This window comes from Anopheles funestus, chromosome 3RL (assembly GCF_943734845.2).
Source record: "Anopheles funestus chromosome 3RL, idAnoFuneDA-416_04, whole genome shotgun sequence".
In the NCBI taxonomy this organism is placed as follows: domain Eukaryota; kingdom Metazoa; phylum Arthropoda; class Insecta; order Diptera; family Culicidae; genus Anopheles; species Anopheles funestus.
The window spans coordinates 7,274,148-7,294,654 of NC_064599.1; the positions used below are offsets into that span (position 1 = coordinate 7,274,148).

The 20,507-nt window shown below is 43.5% G+C and overlaps 6 protein-coding genes across 7 annotated transcripts; 3 read left to right on the forward strand and 3 right to left on the reverse strand.

Annotated features, from left to right (window-relative positions):
- Nucleotides 1-17: 17 nt before the first annotated feature.
- LOC125769747 (ubiquitin-like domain-containing CTD phosphatase 1) lies at nt 18-1,356 on the reverse strand. Its single transcript, XM_049438568.1, has 4 exons — nt 1,119-1,356; nt 971-1,038; nt 646-898; nt 18-583 (listed from the first exon to the last, which is right to left on the reverse strand). The coding sequence occupies exons 1-4, from the start codon at nt 1,279-1,281 to the stop codon at nt 96-98; spliced, it is 972 nt and encodes a 323-aa protein (XP_049294525.1). The 5' UTR covers nt 1,282-1,356; the 3' UTR covers nt 18-95.
- Nucleotides 1,357-1,765: 409 nt separating this feature from the next.
- On the forward strand, nt 1,766-2,731 carry LOC125772223 (E3 ubiquitin-protein ligase FANCL; the record flags this gene model as incomplete). The annotated part of the gene is made up of 2 exons (XM_049443689.1): nt 1,766-2,512; nt 2,583-2,731. Coding segments are annotated over 2 exons (864 nt in total), but the record flags the coding sequence as incomplete, so codon positions are not given.
- A 107-nt stretch (nt 2,732-2,838) lies between these two features.
- LOC125769743 (uncharacterized protein CG4449) lies at nt 2,839-4,943 on the forward strand. The gene is made up of 7 exons (XM_049438563.1): nt 2,839-2,955; nt 3,017-3,322; nt 3,390-3,470; nt 3,539-3,780; nt 3,856-3,978; nt 4,045-4,345; nt 4,412-4,943. The coding sequence occupies exons 1-7, from the start codon at nt 2,916-2,918 to the stop codon at nt 4,708-4,710; spliced, it is 1,392 nt and encodes a 463-aa protein (XP_049294520.1). The 5' UTR covers nt 2,839-2,915; the 3' UTR covers nt 4,711-4,943.
- A 194-nt stretch (nt 4,944-5,137) lies between these two features.
- LOC125769734 (chaoptin) lies at nt 5,138-14,998 on the forward strand. Of its 2 annotated transcripts, XM_049438533.1 has the most exons (5): nt 5,138-5,860; nt 9,560-9,725; nt 10,058-10,202; nt 10,364-11,167; nt 11,256-14,998. In XM_049438533.1, exons 2-5 carry the CDS (start codon nt 9,601-9,603, stop codon nt 14,388-14,390), a joined length of 4,209 nt encoding a protein of 1,402 aa, XP_049294490.1. In that variant the 5' UTR covers nt 5,138-5,860; nt 9,560-9,600; the 3' UTR covers nt 14,391-14,998. The 2 variants fall into 2 exon arrangements, with proteins under 2 accessions (XP_049294490.1, XP_049294489.1); XM_049438532.1 differs by lacking the exon at nt 5,138-5,860 and having other exon boundaries at nt 9,166-9,725.
- Nucleotides 14,999-15,157: 159 nt separating this feature from the next.
- On the reverse strand, nt 15,158-16,121 carry LOC125769748 (uncharacterized). Its single transcript, XM_049438569.1, has 2 exons — nt 15,749-16,121; nt 15,158-15,602 (listed from the first exon to the last, which is right to left on the reverse strand). Exons 1-2 carry the CDS (start codon nt 16,008-16,010, stop codon nt 15,211-15,213), a joined length of 654 nt encoding a protein of 217 aa, XP_049294526.1. The 5' UTR covers nt 16,011-16,121; the 3' UTR covers nt 15,158-15,210.
- Nucleotides 16,091-17,610, reverse strand: LOC125769745 (zinc finger and BTB domain-containing protein 24-like). Its single transcript, XM_049438566.1, has 2 exons — nt 17,486-17,610; nt 16,091-17,394 (listed from the first exon to the last, which is right to left on the reverse strand). Exon 2 carries the CDS (start codon nt 17,369-17,371, stop codon nt 16,091-16,093), a length of 1,281 nt encoding a protein of 426 aa, XP_049294523.1. The 5' UTR covers nt 17,372-17,394; nt 17,486-17,610.
- Nucleotides 17,611-20,507: the final 2,897 nt, after the last annotated feature.

Consider the following 20,507-nt stretch of genomic DNA (forward strand, 5'->3'; position numbering starts at 1 on the left):
ATTTAAAAAAGGATCCATTCCCAGAGTATTCTTAATGTTTATTGGAAAACGAAAATTGAAATATGATTAAGCCATAGGCGTTAACCTGTTGCACACTAATGAGATCGTTTCTTGGACAGATAATCCTCCCATCTTCGATGGTTGAGTGTATCAAAATCGTCACAGTGTTCGGCAATCGCCTTCAAGTATTTTGCCAGCTTTAGCAGTTCCTTATCCTTGTGCCGATTCAGATGTGCCTCCGAGAAAGGTTTTATGCGCAGACCCGACTTTGGATTCATCAGAAAATTGCGCCGCAAATCATCGAACATGATCGTATTCTTGGATGAATACTGGCTGTACTTGCCCCAGATTACTCCTAGCGGTTTTACCTCGATTACGCCGCGTAAAGGACACAGCACCGTGATCATTGCCGCATCATCCAACATAAACACCAGCTTGTAATCCCTCGTTTCATCCGTTACACCGAGCAGCTTCATTTTCTCCACAATCCATCTCATTGACGTTGCAGACCAGATTGCTATGTCATAGTACTGGTAAGCTGACGACAAAAATTCGTGTAAATACGGTCGCATCAATTCCGCACCTGCGAATACGGAGTAAAGTCGGTTCATTTACGTGCTACAGTAGGACGCTTTCTGTACAAACCATTCTCAGCAGCCGATCGATGATCAAATATAGTGTAATCAATGTCCAAGACGAGCAGTCGTTTGCCTTCGCGCGGTGGATTCAACTCTTTAATGGTGTAATCCTTGATTCGTTTGTTGATTTTAGCCAAATACACATCCTTGTTTTCGAACGGAACGTTATCTTCCTCTTCGTTGTCCAGATCGTTCACTACGCTGCCTACATCATCGGGACGCGAAGAAGCTTCTTGGATGTCGGATTCCAGCGAACCAACCTGTTACGACGGCAAAATGATCCTATAAATCCAACTACCGTCGTCAGCATAAAGAAAATGTCATCCACTTACCATCATTACTTTGAAATTGGACTTTAATTCCAAAGCTCCCAATACCATATCATCTGTAACCGGTTTTCCTAAAATCGTGATAGGTAATTACAGCATTTCGTTAACAAAATAATAATGCAGCATCCGAGTTGCATTAATTACAGCATACCTTTGTGCTTCAAATTCAGCAGCTTCTGTCGCTCGGGCCGGACCTGTGTTTTTTTGCATATTTCGTGTCTCAAAACGGCAACTGTGTCATGTTCCGTAAGATCCTCGATGGGGAATTCCTTACCGCTCCATTTGATAATTAACGACACTTCCTTCGAATCCATTTCACAGACGATAATTGTGTTTTTCTCTGCAATGTTTTTACTTTCACAGTGTGCGTCGTACACCGTCTGTGGCAATTTTGACAACTCAGCCCAGTCAGCAAGCTTTGCTTGAGGGAAAATGTCAATTCCAATAAACAACCGGCTACCCGGTGTATGTGTAAACAGTGCTGGACGTGTAGAAAAATGAACGAGTTTTTGCAGAGTTTTCCATTTCTAGTGCAACTACAGGCGAATCATTTTGTAGGACTTTACAAGAAGGTGATATGGCTTTGAAAAATTGGTGACCAACATGCTGATTGTATTATTTTTTCAGGTGTACAAAATAACGCTGCATTTTCCAAACTTTCCTACGACAAACAGCCATCGCGTAACAGTATTCCGTGGGAATCTTCCGATTGCATTAGCGCCGGACCAATCATCCATCTTACAAGTGAATAAATATGTGCAAAATCTTTTGGCCACGCTCGATTCCGCCAATACTTTCCCAAACGGGACAACATCTGCTCCATATCAAGATACCACCGCATTGACCAATCTTGCTCTGGAGTTGTTATCTATTCAGCAACAATGTGGGTGCAAAGTTGCTTTCAATAAAACTCTGACGCATGTAGAATTTATAAGCTTCGAAGACAGAGGAAACCATTCCCTAGCTCTTCAACGCATTGGAGGTGAACTGTTCAAAGTCACCCAGCACACTCTTCCCGAGCTTGCTGTTTCCGAAATGTTCAAAAGACAGACAACACTGCAAAGGCATGTACAGGTGTTTATGGATACACTCGAGCAGCTGGAAGAGTTTTACAACAATCTCAGTACAATCGACGAACTGTGTTATGTGATCCTTCCTGCAACAATAGACACCAAAACCACGTATAGAATCTTTAAATACGATCAGAAAGTGTTTCTGAAGATTTCCCTCCATCCGCTGCAACCAGCCGCAGTTGATATTGCATTTTTCGGGCCAACGAAACAAGTTGCGAACCTGAGAGAAATATACGACGAAAAGCAGGACGATTGGGATCCCGAATGTAACGTACACACCAACCTGGTTCGAATATTCAACATAATCGCTTTCCCGATGCGTCCTGCGGGCAATCTGTCTGAAAGTGTGCAGACCAATGAGGAGAATTGTGGGATTTGCATGAACTATCACGATGCAGATGATCGAGTACCAATAATTTCGTGCGACAACGAACAATGCAATCTAATTTTTCATATCCATTGTCTCAAGGAGGTAGAATACAATTTCTATAACGCATATTTAACTATTGTGATACATACATTCTTCATTGTTTCATTTTCAGTGGTTTTCTACACAGCGTGAAAGTAAGAAAATTTTCACCATCTCTATAGGCAACTGTCCGTACTGCACGCATAAAATTTCTTCCAGCTTTGAGGAGATGCTGGAAATGCTGAAATGAACGGAACTAAATAAATAATCCAGCACCCGTAACGATTCGTTTTGTTTTATTATTGAAGTAACGTCTAATTTGAAAAAGAAAGCAATTCATCTTTTTGACAGCTGCTTAAGCAGCTGTGAAATTTCGGCATAGATCGAGTTGTCAACGGAAAAAATACAAAGTTCGCATTCCATTCCAGTAAACAAGCTTTGCTCGTACAATTCTACATCATACATCATGTCCGATATTTTCGGAAATTTAGATAACTTTCTAGAAAGTAAGTAAAGTGTCTTTATTGTGAAGTGTTGAACTATCTTACGGATACCTTGCCTTTACAGATTACGATGAAAACAACATATCCTCAAGCAGTAATCTGTCCTACACAGGCAGCGGCATTGCAAACGATGCTTTGGTTAACGACCATTCTAGAAGGCAAAGCACAAACTCTGCTACGGAAAGTAACAAAACCACGAAGACCAAACGAGGCAGCGGTCCATCGCAAAACAATAGAAATAAAACAGCTACAACCTTAGGTAACTCAGCAGTTACCACATCTACGAACAGCAGTGTACTAACACCTTCAACTCCAGCACCGGCTCCTTCCGTTGTTGATTTGACACCAACAACTCTTCTTAGCATAGCAGGCAAGTAGAGTATGATTATTATTGTACCAGATGCGAACTTAACTGTATTTCCTTGCTATCTTTTCAGACGAAATGCAATTGCTTTTTCAATCGTTCCAGTCTATTTTCAATTCTAAAAATCCAATCGTGCAGGAGATGCTGAAGAACAGTATGTATTACTGTTAATTACGTGCAAAAACCTTGTGTTTAATTTATTTCTTTTTCTTTCTATTGTAGGAGAGGCAAGTGTGATAAAACGAAGCTTTTCTACGCTAAACAATAGCTACAACAGAAAACCACCTGTGACCGCGAGCGAGGTGATGAAACTGAGCAAAAAAATAGAATCAGTAAGAAATAATTTAACACAGCTGGACCAAAAGATCAAATCTACCCTAGAGCCTGTGTCTCCAGATCAACCTTCACCGTCTGGTCGATCACGGAACACCACAGCAGTGAACCAGTTGGGTCCGCCGATTGTGGTCTGTATTCCCCTGAATATTATATTTTTATTTATCCTTGTGTATCAAATCAATCACCTCCTTCTCGCCGTGTAGATTTCATTGGATTGTGATGATGACCCAGTACCGATGCAAACCAATGCCCTGTTCGGTAACAGACGTGTTACAAGACGTAGCAGGGCAAGCGCTTCCACCGAGGGTGGATCTCAATCAAATGTTGTGCGTATTAAATGATGCTCAATTTGCACACTGTACAAAACTAATGCTGAATGGTATTTTTTGCAGATAACGTTAGACTCTGATGAGGACAGTTTACCAGACTGCGTTGGGCAGCAGCTTAACAGTTCCAACAGGGCAAACAATTCATTCGAAACGGAAAATTATATAATGCGAATCAAAGTCAAATGGAGAAGAGGCATCGAGATGTTCGAGCATCGGAGGTTTCAAAAGTTTGGCGATATTATTGATCAGCTGGCTAAGAAGGAGTCCGCAGATAGTACATGCATTTTCCTGAATCTGGACGATCGCATAGTCTACCCGAACGATACGCCAGATTCCATCAACTACAAATCAAATCAATTCATATGTATGTATTCTGCAAAGTGCATGATTATCTAGTGAGAACCCATCTCAACACATTGTATCGTTACAGCTGGTCGCATTTTAAGAACTAAAGCTCCGGATCTTCCCACCGCTCTTGTGCCGTCCTCCAGTAACAATAACTGCATCACACTTAAGATACAAATGGAAACACGCAAAAAACCGCTACGATTGCAGATAGACAAACATCAAACCATGTCCGTGTTAGTGATCAAATGTGCCGAAGAGCTGAAATGTGAACCAAAAGACATTAAAATGTATTTTGACGGTGAGCTAGTTGATAACAGTTCCAAACCAGAGGATCTGGACCTTGAAGGCGAGGAAATTCTCGATATTCGTTTTTCAAAATGATTAATTTACTCCCCCAAAATCTGTTATGTGTGTTCATTCTTGCTGTTTTTAATAATTTGTTTGATCAAGTCTAATATAAGTTAGAACGCACCCGGTGATATCTGTTGTAGCGGCACCGGCAACCACAGTCTCTGAACTCACAGTCTTGAAGTTGTAGTATCACATAAGAAGAGGAAGAAGAAGGAGAATAAAAAAAATGTTTAAAGTTGAAAATAAAAACAAAAGTATTTTAAACAGGAAAGAATAACGAATTGAGCCTCAGACGTATCACCAAGAACAATTATGCAAGAAGTAGCGTCATTCGTTTGCACTTCATTTGTTACTCTTCGGTTTTCGAATGAAGCGGGTTTCTACGGCGTTTAACCACAATACCGTATGTAAGTTCCCACTAGTAGTTACGCACGACTAAAACGTTTAATGTTTATTTAAATCATTACCAAAAAATCATCGAAACGCATTTTGGTAATAAACAAAAGCAACGCAATCCTTAAGATTACACCAACACAGCGAAAAGTTCGTTTGTGTGCATGTGTTTCTTAATCTCGATTGCGTGGGCTCGAACGCTTCTGATCGACGGTGATCGCGCGGTATCTTAAGAGAGCCTTTGCTTCGAGAGCGATCTGCGATCGTTCGAAACATGGCAAGATGTATATCTCTCCATCGCGCTCTGGTAGGGCTCTGTCATCCTGGCCAGCACGTTCGCTCAGTTCGCATCTTGCTGTAAGTGTGAATGGATCGACACTTTCCAGAGCCGAGATCGAGCGGCGAGAGTGTAAAGATCGTCTAACGGCCACCTGAGCGTATTACGGCCACCATCTTACGGTAATCGTGATCTGCGTGCGTGTGCGCAAACCAGTGACCAGTGTGCAACAACCTGCCCAAGCCAGCTCTCTGGCTAGCCAACGTTTGCTGCCAGCAAACCGAGCACCGATTCGCGCGGTTGCCCGCCATCTAACGGGTTCTCGGTGAGGAATTCTTCGGCTGCCCTAGTAAAAAAAAACTTTAGTGCAGACAGAATTCAGCCTCCGGGAGTTTAACAGTTTGGTGCGTTGGACGAACCGAAGAAGCCGTCCAACATTTAGTGCTTCGTACAAAGGAAATCAACCCACGTTCCGTTGTGTGTGTGTCTGTGTGTTCGTTTATATCAAATGTAAGAAATGGTGAATTTATGTGCCATTATTATACAACATATTTATATCAACTGTGGTTATTAGTTGTGATGCCTAGTGCCAATTCCAATCTCATATAAGTGATCTCTTGTAACAAGCACAGAGTAATAAGCAAGAAACAGAGAACCAAAATGGTTTGTGTGTGAAAAGAAAGCAGTGTCACGCACAATGGAAGGCGAACATGTTGTGTGCGGTGGCCAGAGAGAGCATCTTGCGTCCCTGCGAAACACATCAGCATCATCATCTCGCGTCATTCGCCACTATTGATCTTGCATTCCAATCGAAATCCATGCCGAGATACGGCATCCCATCATCATCATAGTAGTCGTCATCATCATCATCATCATCATCATCTAGCCCATGAATCCATCCATCCATCCATCCATTCATCCCTTCCGTCGAAAGTCCCCTTCGTTATCGAATTCTTCGTATAACCAGTTTACCACTTTCGAATTTTTCATGCATAGCATACCCACGGAACAGCACTCCAACCCCCGCGCTGTATACAGCAAACGGTTGCGAGGGAAAAGATCCGATCCGGGGCCCATTCGGAACGCCCCGGAGAGTACACGGGCGTTGTGTTTTGTGCGTCTCGGTGTGTGCCTTTTTTCGCTCCTTATTTTCATTTAATTTTGAGGTCAACACCAACACACAGCCGGTGTTACCGCGAAGGGACTGCGCGAGGCTGCACTCTTTCTTCTTCCGCTCATCCGCACGATCATCATCCCTCCGATCATTTGCCGCAAGAGAAAAAAATGTCGTTTTCTTCTCTCTCTCGCTTTTGTTGCCTTTCTTTTACCGTTTTTTTTTTGTTGTTTTTGTGTCGGCAATGGTGTTTATGCATGTGTATGTGTGCGGATGTGTGCGGGAAGCAGAGAAAGAAGCTGTGAATGAGATGCTGCCCGAAACAGGTGATGAGTGCGTGCGGCAAGTTTGGCCCTTTCTCACTCATTCGCTCACGCTTCCTCTCTTTCTCTCTATCTACGGCTTTCGAGTCGAAGTTATAGAAAGACATCAACGTGCAGACAAGCGAGAAACCCGTACGGCGGACTTGTGTAACGCTTATTGAACTATGCAAGATTATTTGTTTCGTCGTCACCCTTTCTGCTTTCTTTCACCTTGCTCATCCTCACGATCGTGCGGGTCATCCTCTCGACGAATTCATATGCAATCGAATCTGCTAAATAAAACTAGCTTTTTACATGCTCGATCAACGAGTGTGGCAGGCTGGTGCGACAATGGCGTAACAATTTCGTCCATTTGCTATGTTTGGTTTGGAATAATCTTTCGATGCGGTGTGCAACCGTCGTCAACGTCAACATAATTAGACCCCCCAATGAGAGGTGTCTCCCTACTCCAAGCGCTCGATACGCTGATCGTGACACGATGAATAAAAAAACCTTTTTTTTTTTGAACGCATACCACTTACTATCCCTTGCACTACACGCGGAGCGTTAATTCTTTACTGCTACGAATTATCAGAGCGCGTGATCGATGGAAAATTTGCCTTCTGCCTACGGTGAAAATCGATTTATTTCCTTCGGTTTCTCTTTGCCGCCATCCACATTTGCTAAGCGTTTTCGCGCACATTTTTCTCGCCTGTCTCACCAAGATTGTTGTCTCGCATTAGTGGCGAGCTCCGTACGGGGCCCACACAAAGACACATGCACCCATACAGGTGTTGTTTGTGCTGGGGCATAACCAAGCTCTTCAGAACACAGCATCTAACGAAATTGCAGTCGCGTCCGAATGTGGTCGGCCTTGAAATCGCTTGAAATGTTGCCACATTTCCATCCTATGGTCACAATCGATACGCTAAAAATATGCTAATCAAGGCTTTTTCAGATTGCCCATTGGGACATTTTGTTTGCTTTATCGAAGGTTTTGTTTGCCCACTGCTCGCTAAGAGTAAATGCTTTGGTGCACAATACAGGCAATTTCCCTTACCATCCATGGTATTTAATAGCATTGTTAAAGGTCTGTGACATTTTTGCAATGTTTGTTAGGTATACTGCTTATGTACATTTTTTAGACAAACTCATCGCGTACATTGTTTTCACGTTGTTAAATACCTATTATGTTTATTAAATTTGTAATTTTTCATCAAAAATTGTTTGGTTCAATGATGTGATGATTGGTTAATTTAATAGCCTTAGATTTATTTCGAGTAATTTAGCAAAATTTTAAAAATTGATGTATTTTAATGCGAATTTGTTGAAATAAGTTTCTTTTTACTCAAATAATGTTTTAAATGAAAAAAAGAATAAAAAATAACAAAAAAAATTCAAAAAAAATTTCAACTCGAAAATTTCATAAGGCTTACCCCTTGCCATTTTTTTGAGAAATTTAACAAAAAAAAATTAAATTGATTTATTTTAATGCCAATTGAATGAAATAAGTTTCTTTTGACTCAAATATTGCTTTAAATTAAAAAAGAATAAAAAATAATAATAAAAATTAAAAAAATCTATAAATTTGCAAAGGCTCCAGAATCTCCTAAGGCTCATTTTTGCACCAAGTTTTGCCTATAATTCGGTCGGTATCCAACGGATCGCCAATCTTTAACCTGTAGTCAATAGATGGCATCAATAGCTACATTTTCTTCTTGTACGGCCATGCCCTCAGATGTCTGTACCAGAAGTTATTCAAGGAACCAAGTTCCATAGCCTGTTTGAGAAAATGTAAAATTTTCCTCATTTTTGCACCAAGTTTTGTCTATAACTCGGTCGCTATCCAACGGATCGCCAATCTTTAAACTGTGGTCGATAGATGGCATCAATGGCTACATTTTCTTCTTGGACGGCCATGCCCTCAGATGTCTGTGCCAGAAGTTATTCGACCGAACCAAGTTCCATACCCTGTTTGAGTAATTTAGCAAAATGTAAAAAAATGATATATTTTAATGCGAATTAGTTGCAATAAGTTTCTTTTCACTCAAATAATGTTTTAAAAGAAGAAAAGAATAAAAAATAACAAAAAAATAAAAAAAATATTTTCAACTCGAAAATTTCATAAGGGGTACCCCTTGCCATTTTTTTGAGCAATTTTGCAAAATTTAAAAAATTGTTTTATTTTCATGCGAAATTGTTACAATAAGTGTCTTTTCACTCAAATAATGCTTTAAAAGCAAAAAAGAATGAAAAATAATAAAAAAATTAAAAATCTATAAATTTGCCATAGCTTTCGCTTTGTTTTGGGAAATTTAGCAAAATTTATAAATTGATAAATTAATTTATTTCAATTTGGTTAATTTTTCTTACTTCAATTTTCATTTGTTTTCATTTTCTTATCGAACATCGAAATGTTACTTGAATGTAAATTACTTTTCTGCTATCAATCGTCTCATGCATTCCAAAGAATAAAATACGATCACTTCACACGTGCTACGTCTGCATGCAAAGTTTTTCACTATTTACAAACATTTAAAACCCCATAAATTAAATCCTCTTCGCTTCAGTTGCTCCCTTTTTTATTGCATTACATTAAACAAATAAAATGCCACTCACACATCATCTTCCGATCAACGAAATGGGAGTTCGATTTATTGCTATTCGTTCGTTTTTTTTTGTTTGTAACTAATTCATTTTCCTTTTAAATTAGTAATTTAAACTTTCAAGCGTCATTTCTACTCTCTTTAATAATAGTGGCAATAAAAATAATGCCTTTCTCTCGCACAATAGGCGTGTGTGACAAGCAGCAACCGTCCAAAACTCACCCAAATATGACGCCAATAATTGCCGACAATTTGCCCAGGCTGTTGCTGCTGCTCGCGTGTGCCCTAGCTTCCGTTTCGTGTGCGTGGCGCCCGTGCACCGATCTAGACGCGCTGCTGAAAATACCGTGCCGGTAAGTGTTATTGGTGAATTGCAACCTCCTCCTTTACCGCCCCCACTTATCCCCACCCCACCAGTCTAAAGCTCATCTCCAGCGGTCCATTAACTGTAGTGTGGTCGGTGGAGCAGGCCGCTATAAGCTTATTGGCCTACAAATTTCACACCGATCCGTTTCGCCAGACCGAATTGTGGGCAATTTTCGGTTCATTCCGATCGATACTTTTTCACGGCCAAACTTATGGAACGTTCGCTTGATCGTGTGTGTTTTTTTTTATTTTTCTTCTATCGATGCCTCTTTTTTCTTTATCGTTCCTTTCTCCAAATGCACAACAACGCACGCCATAGATGCAACATTGAGACCGCTGGGAACAACAGTCAGTACGTGTTCGTGAACGTAAACTGCGATCGGACCACGCTAACAGCCCCGTTTCCGAGTGGCATTCCGATAATCTCATTTTCGCAGCGCAACAGTGGCCATCAAACATTGCCGGTAAGTGTGGACACGCATTCGGCTCGCGAATTGAAAGCTTCTTTCCAACTGCTCCAAATCAAACAAAGCATAGGTTTGGGACATCTTTCTTTGTTTGAGAAGTTTTTTTTCATAAAGCAAGTTTAAAGCTCTAAAGGTTTACGATTGTGTTCCATCTACAGGATCTAGCCATCCTTAATGCGCCCGTGAGAAAGCTCGACTTCTCCAACAATGCACTTCGATCTTTCGGCACCAAAACACTGTTCGGTAGTGTGGCCGAATATCTTACCGAGCTGCGATTGGCAAACAATCTGCTCGGTGACAGCTTGAATCCAATATTTTCTACCGATGTCCTGCAGGCGCTTCAAGCGCTCAAGGTACTCGACCTGTCCGGCAATCGTATTATCGCACTCGAGGAAAGCATTTTCGATGGCAATCGACGGCTAGTGGAGCTGTATCTGGACCAAAACAAGATCACCACGATCCCTGTTGCGGCTTTAAAGGGTTTGACAAGCTTAAAGTTACTATCGCTGCGAAGCAATCGTATCGATTCGCTGGAACCGGATGCGTTCAACTTTGCCAACAAGCTGGAACGGTTGGATCTGCGCAATAATCGTATTCGCAGCCTAAAATCGAAAGCCTTCGCTAATCTGGGCAGCATGAAGGAGGTCTTGCTGGCGGGCAATCAGCTGAGCCACATTGATGAGCGTGCCTTGGCCGGGATGGACATACTGCAGAAATTGGACCTCTCCGACAACTTGCTGTCCGAGTTCCCGTCGGAAGCGCTCGGGTCTGTAGTGTCGCTGAAGGTACTGAATGTATCGCTAAACAATATTGCCAAACTGGAATCAAACCACTTGGCGCAGATGAAAAACCTGCAGATTCTTGACATCAGCCGAAACACGATCGCCACCATCCTGCCGGGAACGTTCCGCGAACAGCTACTGCTCAAGTACCTTGACCTTAGTCTCAATTCTCTCCGCACGGTAAGTGATGGTGACATTCCATGGTCCGCAAGGCGCCTTTTTAGATGTTTTCTTTTACGTTTACGATTTTTCTCTTTTTGCACAACAGATCGAAGATGATGCATTCGAAGGATTGGACAACCTGCAAACACTCATTCTTCGCGACAACAACATACTCTTCATCCCAGGCAGTGCGCTCGGTCGGTTGCCAAAGCTGTCGAACCTGTACCTGGACTTTAACCGCGTTGCAGCACTATCGTCGAGCATACTGAAATCGATACAGCCGGAAAATATTCGCTACCTTTCGTTGTCCCGCAACGTGATCCGGGAGCTGCCGGGCGATAGTTTTGCCGCCTTCCGCAAGCTTATATATCTGGACATTTCGGGCAACAGTCTGGGGGTGATCGGCGAGGACACGTTCAAAGGGCTTGAGGGAACGCTGCTAGAGATTAAACTATCCTTCAATCGTATTGCATCGCTTCGCAAGATCGTGCTGCCGAAGTTGCGCCGACTGGACTTAAGCTCGAACAGTATCGACGATCTTGCGATTGATTCGTTCCACAGCTTGAACAATCTGCTTTATCTAAACATGAGTGGCAACGAGCACATCGGACAGGTAACGCGCACTATGATCTACCCGTTGACGAAGCTGCAGGTGATCGACATTAGCCACTGCGGGCTGAAGATGGTACAGGCCGATCTGTTCCACAACAACACCGATCTGCGCATTGCGCTGCTTAACCATAACCAGCTGAAGGTGATCGAGGAAGGCACGTTTTTGAATCTGAACAATCTGTTCGATTTGTCGCTTGCCGACAATGGTTTGGAGCAGTTGCGTCCACGCTCGTTTGTTAACACGGTTAATCTACGTTCGCTGAACCTGCGACAGAACGCTTTGCAGGAGCTGCGTGCTGATATGTTCACGACGGAGACCGCTCTCGAGATGCTCGATGTGTCGCACAACATGCTTAAGAGCTTCACTTCCAACACGCTGAAGATACATCCGCGCCTGAGAAAGATTCTGCTCGCCAACAACCGGTTGGAGGTATTTCCACCTGAACTGATCGCCGGCCTGGATCATCTTGAGGTGATCGATCTTTCGGGCAATCGGCTCTCTACCATACAGCAGCTCGACTTCGGACGCTTGGTGAACCTGCGAGAGCTTTACCTGCGTTCGAACGTGATCGACTCAGTGCAGGACATGGCGTTCCACAATTCCTCCCAGCTCCAAATTCTAGATCTTGCCGCGAACCGACTCGATCGTTTGTCTGAACGTTCGTTCGAAGGTACGCTGCGTCTGGAGCTGCTTGATCTTAGTGATAACAAACTGACCAGCCTCCCGGAGCAAGTCCTGGCCAAGAGTCGCGTACAACGGCTCGAGCGTGTTTCGCTTGCCGGTAACAAGTTGGCCAGCGTCCCGGTGGCGGCCTTCGGTGATCAACACGACACACTGCAAACGCTCGATCTGAGTCACAACATGATCCGTGAAGTACCGCGCGCAGGTCATATGCTGATGATCAACACAAAACATTTCGACTTTTCCTACAATCCGCTCACACCCGAGGCAATCGCTACCGTGCTTGGGCAGCCGAAAACAGTACGATCACTGAATCTAGCCGGTACGGGCGTCCGTGAGCTGCCAGTACTCGAGACACCGTATCTGCGGAGTCTAAACTTGTCGTACAACAACGTCTCCGCGGTAAGTTCCAAAGCATTCGAAAAGGTAACGCTGCTAGAACGTTTGGATCTGTCCCACAACTCAATCATCGATGCGGATGGATTGCGCGATATTTGGCCAAAGTTGGGTCTGCTCGGATATCTCGACCTTTCGAGCAATCCGATCCGCACGATCACCGCACACACGTTCGAACGGCTGGACGGTCTGACGGAGCTCTACATTCGCGAGCTGCCCGAACTGGCACGGCTCGAGAAGAACGCATTCAAGCCATTAAAGGATCTTGCCGTACTGGAAGCGTATCAGTACGCCAAGCTCGGCTACATCGATGTACAGGGCATTGTGCAAGAGTTGCCGGCATTGGCTGCGGTCGACATCGAGGCAAAGGATGCCAATCTCGAGTCGGATCAGCTACAAGTTTTGCACCATCCCAAGCTGCACACGCTGGGACTGCATGGTTACGCGCTGCAGAGTCTCTCGTCCGGTGCGTTCGCTGGTCTTCGCAACAAGTATCTCACCGTCCGATTGCACAACACTTCGCTGACTGCATTGCCACCGGCTCTACTGCTACCACTGCCCCGATCGGCCCACATTGACTTCAGTATCGCCGGTTCGAAGGTCAGCACACTGACGCAACCGTTCCTAAGCTCGCTGGATGATCGGAAAAACAGCATCCAGATCGATGGACTTGCAACGAACCCGGTACGATGCGACTGCCAGGCCCGTGCCTTCCGTCGGTGGATTCTGGCCACGAAGGTAAGCGATGTACGGTGCGCTAGTCCGGCACCCGTAGCTGGCAAGCTGCTTACGGAGGTCGGTGACATCGAGCTGGTGTGTGACAATCGTAGCAAATCACCCACCAACCCTACCCAACCGATGTTGTCCAGCACTGGGACCGTCCTCAGTACCGGCACTCGCACTACGCCAACGATCAGCTTCTACAACTACACGTCCGAGGTGCAGATGACGAAGTCTGCTGCTACCACCGAGCATGACATCATCTGGAGCATGCCGCCCGTATCTTCATCCTCGACGACAACCCGTTCCAAGGGGTCCAAATCAAAGATTGCCTCAGCAGCGATGCCACCGCTGAAGAAGATGCCCTCCGCAAATGACGACACACTGATCATCGGCATTGTTGGCGGCGTGGTGGTGTTCATCTTTCTGCTAATCATCTGCATCTGCATCTGTCGGCTGAAGATGAACAACGACAGTTACCATCACCATCATCCCCGGGGTGGCCACCCGATGCCGATGGGTATGCCCGGTACACTGCAGGTGAATTACACAGGCAAGAAGGGTCAACCGGCGGCTATGTATCCGACGCTCGCACCGCCTTACGCGCAAAGTTACGCCACACTGCCCTACAAACCGAATGGCTCACCTACGCAGGCCCGACCAAGCTATTCAACTATCGGCCGAATACCGTACCAGTATCAGAACCATTCGCTCATGTCCAGCCAGGCAGCGTTACACCATCAGCAGCAACAGTCGTCCGGTCCTGGCACGCTGACACACTCGTCCCATAATCCTTACATCGTGTACCAGGACGATAAGGTATATCGATGATCGAGCGGGTCCGGAAGAATACGATCCCGTTGCCCATATGTAGCATCAGCTGAGGCTTCCTTTGACACGGAAGTCTCAAATTCACCCGATCGGCTCTAACCTTGAGTTCGAAAACCGTGTGTATGAGTGTGTGTGAAAGTGTATGTATCATGTTTTTGCATGTGCGTGCGTGCTAGAATGTGTGTATGCGTGTGTGTGATTTTAATCATTAATACAATTATTATTGTTCATGTTTTGCCTTACTTCCGCTGCTACTGGGCGCCTTACTAGGAGATAGATCTTTTCAATTTGCGCGCTATTACTTTTACTGAAGGGAACGTTCGTTCTCCCCCTCTCATGATCCTTCATTTTTCTCTTCATTGTTCTTTAACGGTAGAACTAGTTTGGTTTGTAAACGTTGCCTATTCTAGGGAACAGAAAATAATGCTCAATATAATTTTACCCTTTAGTGAACCTATTTAATAAACGTTTTTCACCTCTTGGTGCTGCCAATCGAGTAGGGTAACAGTGATCGATCTGGCCTGTTAGATAGTGCGGAGTGGAATACAGTGAAACGGCGGGCTTTGTAAGTAAATCTGCATAATAAATAAATAGAACTAATGACAACAGGTTGCAGCTATAATCCTTAATGTGTTTAGAAAACGAAAGAAAATATTTGATGAGAATTGATCTGAGTAGTGAAGAATTTGCATTTGCTGTTTTCTTTTTCTTTCTTCTTTCATATCCAATCGCGATATGATCATTTAATCATGTTTTGATTCAAACAATTTAACGTAATTTGATTGATTTATATTTATACCCAAAAAGGATCGTTTTATACCTAAGTAGATACGTTGTTTATCCGTTCGTAGATCGCAACACAATTGATGTTTTCACTTCCGATGGTGAACTGATCCACCAGTTTCCAATCGCGGCAAAACCACTCACCTGGTGCTAAAGGCAAAGGATTGGTATGCACACCCTTTTCATTGCCCGGGCCAACTAGTATTACGAAGCGACCGTAAAACTCCTTAACATACTGTTCGAATGCTGCGCCGTTGTTGAAATAGCAAAATAAAAGTGCATCTAGTCGGTCGTCGTGCCATTTGGACGTTACTTCCCGTAAAGAACTGTCCGATCCGTTGACGAACACTAGTGGAATGTATCGAACGGGAGCGTACTTTGAGTTCCACCATTCCTCATCGATCTCTACACCGACAACACTGATGGTGTCTGGAAAGAGTAGGGCAATTGCAACCATTTTGTATACTTTCAATCATTTTTCTAAAACACTTTAAATTGTTAATTTAACACTTTTTTTCGTAATCTAGCGCTAGAATAATGTAAACCATGCAATAAAAAACATATTCATCACTTACCATTTGCACAGCTGATGATCCACTCTAGCAAACCGGTACCACAACCCACACTGGCAATCTTTTGTATCCCGTGTCGGTTGAGTGCGTTGCCGAATTGTTCCACATCCTTCTCGAGGGGCCAGGCCCACAAATAGTTCGATCGCTGAGCTGGTGCTAAATCTTGCCCCAGTTCCAGAATCTTTCGCCACTTTTTTGTTTTCATAAAGCTCGCAATGTACTGCTGATCTTCCTCGTCCACATTTGTTGACTTCCGATCGAGCATGGTTCCGGGGTTAGCACCTTTTGCTTCTTGCTTGCTTCACCTTCAGACACAGCGAGACCGTGTATTTCAACCTGCACGCACTACACAATCGGACGTTCTGTCTGCGCCTTGCTGCTCGTAATAAAGTACTGCGAGGTACGCTTACGCCAGTGAACTTCACAGAAATTATTAATAGATCCTAGACCGCTGCTGCTGCTATTGGTAGTACTACTGCCACCACCAGCAGCAGCATCATCGTCTTCGCCCGTTTTTACGGCTAGTTTATTACAACTGCCGAGTTCAGCCGATGGTAGACGATCGGCTTTAAGCGTCCCGCTATCATCAGCTTGGAGGTTAGATTGACCTACTTCCGTCATTCGACCGTTGGCACCAGTGTTGCAACTACTGCTATTTTGCGTAGTGGCAGGTTTTAAGATTTTTCGGTATAGTTCTAGATTGTCGAGACGAGCATTAAAAGAAGCTTTTGGTGTTTCCTGTCTAGCGGAGGGTAAAGCGTTGATGTGATTCGATTCACGCCCCGGCGAGCCGTTTATCGCAGATGAACAATCGCCATTTGACTGCACCAACGGAAGTGGCGTTTTTGGCGTTCCAATCACCTGTATAACGCTGACCCGAATTGCCGGTGTGGAAAGTGCCGGTTTGGTGCTCTTTAAAGCTTCCTGTTTGATCGCGTCTATCTCACCACTATTGATGTTGCCGTTCGCAAGAACGATAACTTTGAGATCACCTTCGGGATGGAAGCTTTTCGCATGCCGTACAATATTGTCCCTGCGCGTACTCGTAACGCCGCAGATCGAACACTTGAAACCTTTCAGCCGCGAATGTGTTTTTAGGTGCCGTTCAAGGTTGCGGGCATCGATGAACTCTTTACTGCAAGACTGACATTGATAACGCTTCACGCGATGACTCAACATATGGTGCTTCAGCGCATTTGTGCGCAGAAAGGTTTTACCACATTGGTCGCATGAAAAGGAACGGCTACCGTCGTGCACTATGAGATGCTTGGTAAGGTTGCCCTTAAGTGTAAACTTCAGCGGACACAGTTCGCATGCAAACTTCTCCTTCGGTGTATGTTTCGATTCTTTATGTGTCTGCAAATGAGCCGCACTGTCGAAGCTGGCCGTACATCTGCTGCAATGGAAACGACTCGGTGCATTGTGCTGTTTATGATGCAGCTCCAAATCACGCTTGTGTACATAGGTTTTGTTGCAACGGTTACAGGCGTACCGGGTAGTTCGGTGTACTTCATCGTGGAACTGTTTGTGCGACTTGGAATAGACGGTTTTGCAACAAATTTTGCATTCGTAACTAACGCGATTCGAACGTCGATTTGAGGATTTGCTTTCCTCATTATCTTCCATTGACTGCGACACGATACATTCGCCTGTGACGATTTGATAATGAAAAGTGTTAACCAGAGTGGAACATGGTCAGGGAAAGGATCAGTTTGCACAACAACACCCTTCATACATTACCTGTTGTTTCACAAAATGTTACTCAAAAAGGTGACAAACTTTCCATTTCTGTCATTAAATTGTTATGCAAACTACATAAATCAAATTCTTATAATATTAACGGGAATATTTTCCCTCTGGTAAAAACCACTCTTCTTCTTCTTCTTCTTCGTCGAGGTACTGCCACGGTACCACCTAGGGATCCAGCTTCCTGGGCCTTCCCTTGTTACTCCGTGGTTATGGACTGATACCACTACCTCTATTTTTTTGTGGACCGGCTACTCAGGCCATATGTCCTCACTTTCTACGATTGGTACAGTTGCTTCTTATAGTCTGCTGTTTATGGATTGGTGTGTTGTTTATGAATTTCTCTCTGACTTTTCGTGAATGTGATTGTCGTTCTGTTTATGGTGTTGGGTTTAAAGCTCGAGGTTGCTATTTCTGTTCTTGAATCATGGTGTCTCAGAATTTCATTCTGTTTTCTTTGATGAACTTTAATACTTTTATCAGTCCCAGTGAGTCTTTCCTCTGCCAGGTTCTCTTGAACCTTTCTTCGTTAACGAAGTTTAATTTTTCCCGTTCTGATGCATACTTTATGCAGTGGAAAACTTTATGCCTAGCCGTGTCAGGCTCGTTGCATGTATCACAGAGGCCGTTATCCACTAATCTCATTTTATGTAGCCAATAATTACTGTGGTCATGGCCCGAAATCAGCCTATTCAGTATTTTGATGCCATTAGCTGGCAGTTTTAATCTGTGATGCCACATTTTTTTCCCCATACGGGCTTGGTATTCCGCAAAAGTTTTGCCTTTATGCTGGCACATTTCAGCATACCACGTGTCCGCTTCATCTTTTGCCTTGTTTTGAAATCTCGTTAGAGCATCTTGAAGGAGTATCTTGTTGTTTATGAGGTTGTCGCAGTTGGTACCCTCTTTAGCAAGGCTGTCGGCTATTTCATTCCCTTCAATGCCAACATGGCTGGGGATCCACTGTATGCACACGTTCACTTGTGCTCCATTATTTAGGATTTCTGATACTATTTCATTCGTGTATAATTCCTTCGCGGCGCTTTCGATGATTAGACAAGCCGCTCGGCTGTCGGTATATATAGTCGGTTTGTGTATTCGTTCTTGAACTACAAATTTGAGTGCTAATTTTATGGCATATAGTTCTGTTGAGCATATGGATACGGGATTTTTCAGTTTGTAGGACTTTTTAAGCAGTACTTCATTGTTACTAACAATGTATAAACCTATCCCGCAGTTATCGTCTATCTTACTTCCGTCTGTGAAGATTTTTGTGGCAGTAGGGGGGTTGGTAGTGGAGTTAATCAAGTCTAGACTTAATTGTCGTGCTATTTTGGGGTTATATTGTTGTTTGTTATTGTTTAGTCCGGGTACTGTAGTACGGATCGTTATGTTGGAACTGCTGTTGATGGAATCATTGAAATGATATGTGGCTATGGATTGTAGGGTGTCCTTGTTGTTTAAGTAATTTTGTTCTGTTGCTGCTAGTTTGACGGACCGACGATGGTTTAATTTCGAAAATAAGGCATTGCTGGGAGCGGAATAAGCTATTGTTTTGGCAATTTGTTTTGATATGAGGTACTTGCCTCTAATGGAGAACGGTCTTTCCGCCGCTATGGCGTGAAGGGTGTTGAGAGGTGTTGTTCTGGTGCATCCTGTAACCCTTCTCAGGGATTGGTTCAGAATCGCATCCACTTTGCGCAGTTTTCCTTTGTTTCCGTTGAGGCTAAATCCTATTCCGTATTCTATTGTGCCTCTTATAATGGCTCGATGAACTTGTATGGCTTTTTCTGGGTCAATGTGGTTGGAATTGTTACAGATTGTTTTAATTGGGTTAAATCGGTTCACCGTTTTAGCAATCTGGTTGTCTAGATGGGTATTAAATTTTAGCCGATTATCTATTGTTATGCCCAGGAACTTGTGCTCTTTGGTTTGCTCTATTATATCGTCATCAACTTTTACCCTTAGTTTGATCTTGTTGTTTGGGAAGGTCATTAATTTAGATTTGGCACTGTTAATTTCTAAGTTTAGCTGGGCAAGTCTTCCCTTTAGCCATACTACTGATCTTTGTAGCGCAAATTCCACCGCTTTTGGAGTTAGCCCAGTCTCCATTATTGCGAAGTCATCCGCATACTGTAGTATTCTAATATTATTGTCATTTAGGTCATGGCAGCTGCTCGTGTAGACGTTAAAGAGTGTGGGTGAAAGAACATCTCCTTGTGGAAGGCCGTTACTAACTATTCGTTTTATAGTTTCCTTCCCCACTGATATTTCTAAACTCCTGTTGTTTAAAAAACTCGCAATCCATGCGATATCTTCTTCGGATATCATACTTTGCCTAAGGGTGCCCAGGAGCTCTTTGGTGAGTACGCTGTTATAAGCGTTTTTAATATCTATAAAAACCACCCCAGTGTACTTTTTCTTTGCGTTGTTGTGTAATATTTTATGAACCAGGAGATTTACAACTGTAATGGTGGATTTGTGTCTTCGGAACCCAAAACTGGTATCCGGAAGGAGATTGTACTTCTCCAGGTGCTCGGTAATCCTTCTCAGTACTGCTGTATTGATTATTTTGGTAAGTGTACACAGCAGGGCTATAGGTCTATAGTTTTCTACACATTTTATATCCTTGCCTATTTTTGCAATTGCCACTATCTTTATCTTTTTTAGTTTTTTTGGTACCCTTCCTTCTTGGTACATCTTGTTAAGTTCTTTAATCAAAACAAGGACAACTTCATCATCTAGTAGCTTCAAAGCTTTGTAGGAAATACCATCTATACCGGGTGTGGTGTTTTTTTTATTGTTTAGTATGTCTTTCCATTTCTCCAAGTTCAGGATTTCTATATCTGTAATGAAACGTGGAGTGTACAGGCACCTTGATGTTTTAGGACTGCTGAAGTTCAGTTTGAGGAACTTTTTCGCATTGTCCTTATTTTCGGCTATAATATTAGTACTATTATAGTGATGTTGTTTCCCATGGCATTTATTGACTAGGTCCCATAGTTCTTTACTCGTA